The 6,685-nt window shown below is 56.5% G+C and overlaps 1 protein-coding gene across 1 annotated transcript; it reads right to left on the bottom strand.

The window, feature by feature from the left end:
* Positions 1 to 5,848: 5,848 nt before the first annotated feature.
* Positions 5,849 to 6,409, bottom strand: VOLCADRAFT_97395 (uncharacterized protein; the record flags this gene model as incomplete). Its single annotated transcript, XM_002956332.1, has 1 exon — positions 5,849 to 6,409. The coding sequence occupies one exon, from the start codon at positions 6,407 to 6,409 to the stop codon at positions 5,849 to 5,851; it is 561 nt and encodes a 186-aa protein (XP_002956378.1).
* Positions 6,410 to 6,685: the final 276 nt, after the last annotated feature.

Genomic DNA, 6,685 nt, shown 5'->3' with positions numbered 1-6,685 from the left:
GGCGAGACGCCACATGGTCTCCTTGTTCTCATTCTCCCAGCGCACCCCATGCCACAAACGTGTCAGGGTTGCCTGAAAGCGGCTAACCTCGGCAGAATTGTCAGGCTGGGCCTGGGCCTCGGGCGTGTTCAGGGCCTCATGCACGAAGTCGGTCATCAGGCGTATTCGCCGCTCGTCCACATGCCCGTTCTGTAGCTGTGTCGCTAGACTGACCGTTAGGCGGCGGAGCGGCACAGCGTCCGTCGCCCCAGGGAGGCGCCACCCCAGGCGCCCGATGATCATAGCCATCACTTGTGCGCAGTCTGGCAGTGTCACTGCTGGTGCTGGTGGCTGCTGCTGGGGCCCCTCCTCCTCCACTGGTTGTTGCTGTCGCAGCCTGATCTCCACCGCGTGTGCTGCCGCCAGCCAGGCCGGGCTGATGTCGCTGTGCAGGGCTCCAAGAGCTGCAAGGGCGGCATCCTTGTCCTGCAGCTGGGCGGGGTCTGTGGCTGGGTCGAGGTGCTCACGGGCCCACGAATGCCAGGCTGCTCCCTGGAGGGTGGTGGCTTGGCTAGTGTTTACCGCTTCCCACACCCGTACCAGGTCCCCCACCGTGCGTAGTTTCCTGCATGGCGTCAGTGCTGCGTGGTATGCTTCCAGGCCTGGTCGACGGCTGGGGCCCTCGGTGCTTGCAGCATTGGTCGCGTTGGGCAGCAGTGGGTTGCCCCACAGCGCCACCGCCCAGCACCAATCACCGGGTTCCAGAGGGGTTCTGCCAATGTCCTCCAGAGGCGGTAAGTGACCCAGTGCCCCCACGATCCGGCTGATGTCTGCGGGAAGGTCGCTGCTGCCGAGCCACGGTCCCGTGGCCCGGGCGGTTGTCAGAGCCCAAGGCTGGAGTGCAGGGTGGGTGAGCTCCAGGTAGGCGGACAGCGTGCGTACCCAGGGGTGTAGGCCCCGGGCCTCACTGTTGGTTGCCGCTGCCACCTCCTCGTCCCCGCCTGCTCCCCCAGTTACTTCCCCTCCCGCACCCCTACCTTCACAACCTGCCGCCGGTAGTGCCTGTGCAATGAATCGCACGGCCCAGACTGCGTGGCGAGCGTGGATGTGCTGTCGGAGCGGCAGCAGGCCGAAACCCCCGGTTGACGGATGGCCTACTAAAAGGCTGCCGGGTACACCTGTGAGACGCTGGCCTGGGTCTTCTGGGCCCTGTTGCCGGTCGACCAGGCGGGCCGTCAGCCGCTCGATGTGGTCCAGAGTGCTGTCTGGAGGGGGTCCGCCATGTTCCATGTGCCAGGTGACCGTCTGCAGGCCGTAGGCGGACGTGGCGGTGGCCCTGCCGAAGGCTGACAGTGGGAAGCGGGCGAGCCGCTGCATCCGCTTGTAGGCGCCTGCCAGCATCTTGGGCCATTCGGGTTGCGGGGGTGTGGGCCGGTTGTCTACCGGCAAGTTCAGGGCTGTGGCGGTGGTGACTACTTTGAGTCCACCAATTGTCTCCTGCTGCGGCTGTTGGTGTAGTGGCTGCTGCAGCTGCTGCCTACCCGCCGGTTGTGGCTGCTGCTGTTGTTGCTGGTTCTCAGCACCGACCCTCAACAGCTCCACCTTTTCCACATTGAGGCGCTGGCCTGACGCCCTTGCGAAGGTCTCCATGGCTTCTAGGAACGACGGTACTGACTCCTCGCCCTCCAGCGCCACTTCAGTATCGTCCGCGAACTGGCAGGCTGTGACGCGGTCCTGGTCATTCGGCCGTAGTTTGACCCCCACATCTCGGCTCCGGAGCCAGCAGAGCAGGGCCTGGGCGATGAAGAGGTACAGCAGAGGCGCGAGGGGGCACCCCTGTCGTACGCCTGCCTCCATCCCAACCAGCCTTGATTTAAAGCCATTGACCATGGCTCGTGCCTGCGTGTTGCTGAGCAGTAGCCGAACCCAGCTGCACAGCTGCGGGCCCGCCCTCATCGCCTCCATCGCAGCTAGCAAGAAGTCGCGGTCCACCGTGTCATATGCCTTCGCGAAGTCCAGGAACGCCAGGAGACCCCGGCGGTTCTGCTTGCGGAGGAGGTGGGATAGGTGGCGCAGGAACATCACACTGGCCCCGATGAGCCGTTTGGGGAGGAAGGCCGACTGCTCGGGGGTGATGATGCGCCCCAGGGCCGGCCCCAGGCGGTTGGCCAGTACCTTGGCGAGCAGGCGGTAGTCGGCGCATAGTAGCGTGATAGGGCGGTAGTTACCGGGTTGCTTGGGGTCGCCCTTCTTGTAGAGCACCGTGATAATGCCTTCCAGGAACCCGGTCGGCACCTGCCCCGTTGCGCCTATGGCGGTGAAGAGGCCCGCCATGGTGTTGCCAATGGTGGACCAGAATTTGCGGTATAGGTCGGCTGGGATGCCGTCCCATCCTGGTGCCTTGCCGGGCTGGCTCTTGACCAGTGCGACCCGTAGCTCCGCTGCTGTGATGGTTTTGGAGCCAAGCTGTTCATCTGCGTTTGCAGGGAGGCTGATGTTGGCCGCAGACAGCTGGGCAAGTACCTCCTGTTGGGCACTGGGGCTGATGAAGTCAGGAGCTCGGCTGATCTCAGCCCAGTAGTCTGCCACGACCTGCGGCAGTTGTGCTGGGTTGGTCACTAGGCGGCCGCTGTGCGCCTGGAGTGCGACTGGGGCAGGCTGCTGTTCGGCCGCCTGGGCTTTAAGGAAGGCTGTCAGGGCAGGGCCGGTCCGTTCCCCTGCCCGGAGCCAGTGGGCCCGTGCTTCCTTGGCTGCCATGCTGCCATCCTCCTGGTGCGCCCTAGCCAGTGCTGCTTGTGCGTCCACTAGCTGCTGCAGTGGCTGGGGTGCTGTGGGCGCCGCATCGACTGCTTGCTGAGCCCGCTGGACCGCAGCAATTGCTTCCCGGGCACGGGTGCCAGGCCGTCGTCGGCGTTGTTGTGCTGCCTTGTTGAGTCGATGGGCCAGGGTGGCAAGGCGGCGCTTGAAGCCTGGCCACCAGGCGATCAGGCCAGCTGGGTTGTCTTCGGCCGATGGTGCCTCCATGCATTGGCTGCGGATCCACGTGTCCATGCTGGACGAAAGGTCCTGTTGTTGTTGTTGTTGTTGTTGTTGTTGTTGTTGTTACATGGTCGTGGGTGCGTTCCCCGTACCTGCAAACTACCCTAGTACGAGCCGAGGGCTCAAGGGCTACCAAATCGCCAATAAGCACCATCCTACCTCGCACTTCCAACGAGACAAGTGATGAAGTATACTAACGACCAAAGGGAACGATAGAGTTGCGGTGAGACCATATACGTTCCAGCATCCTTGCCAGGCGTTCAGGTTCCCACTTCGTAGCGTCCTTCATATGCTCGAAGCGTGGAAGGCCCATATCAGATCTGATTTCGTCGTAAACCGGACAATCCAGCAAAATGTGTTTCTCATCCTCGATGTGGCTATCAGTGCCGCAGCAAGGGCATACTCGCTCCTCCCTAGGTATATAATGCCGTCCCTTACGCGCTCTGTTAGCCGCCAGTGCCCAACAGCAAAGCCTAAACTGCATAACAGGGTGTTTCCACTTGGCCGAACACTAACACTAAGTTTGAATGTTCTTCGTCCTGGACTCGTCTCTCGCCGTTCTAAATGCATATGTTGATACTACTAATGATAGTAGAAAATATTCATCAAACAAATTGGAGGTTGGGGCACTCCTGGCGGAGAACCGTAAGGCCTAGTGGAAACACCCCGTACACTAAGTCCACACTAGCGCACACTAAAGTTAATTGGACCTCAGACCTGCCATTAACTTTAGTACCTAGCACTAACTATTTGGCGGGCAACTTTTATGAGCTGGATTTCCCTTCTGACCATAGACTTTAGACGTAAGCAGCTATCTTTTTTCCTTCCTGCAAACGCCGCGTTGACTTGCGCACGCCCAACACCGACAGCCTCAGAACACCGCCATTTTGCAATGGAGCCCTCCTTCAATAACGTTCAGCAAACATATACTGCTCGTTTGCCTTCCTTCGCTGGCCGGCCGTTGCCAATGCACCATGCGGACTTCATGGCGGACATCATGACGCAGGTTGCGCCGCAGCGGATCTTAACTACGCGAATGCTTAATTATCAGCAATTAATCCCTGGCGCTAAAACATTCATAATACGAAAACAATTTTGGTTTCGGCGCTCCTTAGTGCCGCTAGTGGAAACACCGTCACACTAGCACTATACTAAGTCCACACTAGCACATAGTGTACCGAAGATAGTGTCCGGCCAAGTGGAAACACCCTGTAAGCTTGCGATTCGCCGAACGTGGGATAAACATTGTGATGTGCGGGAGCGCCTCCTTCCTGCCCGCTTGCTCGGCCGCCAACCCCATCCAATGCTTATACTTCGCCATGTGGATTCCTGGTTGCTTGCCGTCTGACGGAACTTTAGTGTGCGCTAGTGTGGACTTAGTGTACGGGGTGTTTCCACTAGGCCTTACGGTTCTCCGCCAGGAGTGCCCCAACCTCCAATTTGTTTGATGAATATTTTCTATTATCATTAGTAGTATCAATATATGCATTTAGAACGGCGAGAAACGAGTCCAGGACGAAGAACATTCAAACTTAGTGTTAGTGTTCGGCCAAGTGGAAACACCCTGTTAGGCGATCCTGCCTTCACGCTTCGCTGGTCATCTTCGTCTTCGTCTTCGTCTCGTCTCCCTCATCCTCCGATGGCTCTCGTTCCCACGGACTCCAACCGCAACCGCTCCCGTTCGCGGTCCGCGGAACTCCCGGAAAACGTCCACGCGTCTCCGTTTACACACCCCATCCCCATCTCCCCCGTGGTCAACCCCGTTCCTACGAGGGAGAGGAGACGCGTTCAGGGAGAGAGGGAGACGAGGGAGAGGAGCACGTTTATGCTGCTTGTATTGCCGTGTTTGTGTTTTCGGACAAGGCTCAGGCTTTTCCAAATGCATCGCAGGATTGCCCGAACACATCCCAGGCAAACCAGGCGAAGAATCGGCCTTTCAGCTACCAAGGCACAATCAGGCACAAGACGAAGAATGTTGTAGTAGTGTGGAGTTTGCACAACTCATCAGGTAGCTTTGCTCATTGTAAGCTTATCGCACCTCATTCCTCACCGTGCTCGTCATTTCTCATAAGTATCGTCACAACATAGGCTGCACACCCACTACATAGCAACAATTCTTCAGGTGAGCAAGCCGACATACGCGTAGCATGAGATTTATAACTACACTGCAAATATAAAAAAGCTATATGGCGTCTCCACCACTACATATGAATATGTGTTGCTATTGGGGCGCAGCTCCTCTTCGGCGTACAATATTAACGATGAGAATGAAACACTGACATGAAACTAAATTAACTTTTAGTGGGTCGAACTTGTTCGAACTTGTTCCTAGATATCTGACTGTTCACAAAAACTAATGCTCAAAAACATGTAATGAAAGAACCGATAGTCAATCTAATTCGGTAGCTGAGTACAGAAACGGCATAAAAATCCACGAAAACCTTTATTCGTATTTCGTATTTCGTAATTCGTAATAATAGACTTGTATGATTACTGAGACAGTGGCACCATTCATAGGCAAGATTACAAAAAGAAGGCTCTCACCTTCATTAACAGTTAAATTATAACTTAGAATTATAATTAATGGTTAAATTTTAAATTATGGGTAGAATCAGTTTCCCGCAGAAGACAGAGTAGTACGCGTGGAGCCTGGAACGCAAACTTTTGGTGATCGACCGCAATGGGCACAGCTTGAAGGAACCACGATCATACCACGCAGACGCAAACGCGCGAACCCATGTGGGCGATGAACATTCTGGCGCACCATATCCTTGCCCAGCCCCTGCATCTCACACGACAAACAGTCCAAGGCTAACTAAGGCAAATTCTTTTAGGCACCGTGCCATCCCGTATGCACGGCACCATTGCCGCCGTACGGCACTGATGCCTCAACCCGTACCAATGTAAATTCGGAGCACGACGGACAAAATTCGTTTATCTCCTGGCTGACAATGCCATAGCCCAGGTTTGCTAGGTGGAGGAAGAACAACGCCAGATCCGTCACGCCAAATTCACCGCGACCCCAGTGCGATTGAAGGTCTGCCTCAAAATTCCTGAGGTAAGCCTCATGCCAGTGCACTTCTACGGCAATCTGCTCGGGCAGGGATCGCGAGTGCTCACGCCACTCCCCGAACAGCGGAAACTCAAATGACTCGACGTCGATTTTCAGTATGTCAATTTTATGCTCGCCTAACGCCGAAATAAACTGGCTGTACGTCACAAATGCAGGGTCTCGCTGCGCTGCGGCAGCTGAACCCACGCACAGTTTGTGGAAGGAGTGGCGGTCTGAGAGCTTCTTGCCCTCCACCGTGCAATCTAGGGTGGCGACCTTGCAGCGCGTCTCATTCAGGATGGCCTCCTCGAACCTGTCGTACATTTGTACATTTGGCATATTAGCGGCAACAGCACCAGCAGCAGGAGTAGCAGCAAAAGCATAGTAACCGCAGCGTTAGCGCATATCATCAGTATAACGAATTTCCAACTTCCAACTCTTTGCAGGCCCCGCCCCCGCCTGCAGCTGGGTACTACAAGGGCACACATGTCGGGTTTCAGATGTCGGCCGCGGCACATATCAAACTGAGTCCCCGAGACCTTCATCTGCTTCCTGTGCAGACCCCAGACAGTTAGGTGGAGTATTAAGTGGATTGTTGCTGAGGCTGTGGAGATG

Source organism: Volvox carteri, assembly GCF_000143455.1.
Source record: "Volvox carteri f. nagariensis unplaced genomic scaffold VOLCAscaffold_60, whole genome shotgun sequence".
NCBI lineage: Eukaryota > Viridiplantae > Chlorophyta > Chlorophyceae > Chlamydomonadales > Volvocaceae > Volvox > Volvox carteri.
Note: the sequence above shows the minus strand (reverse complement) of the source record. Positions and strands in the feature narration are given on the sequence as shown.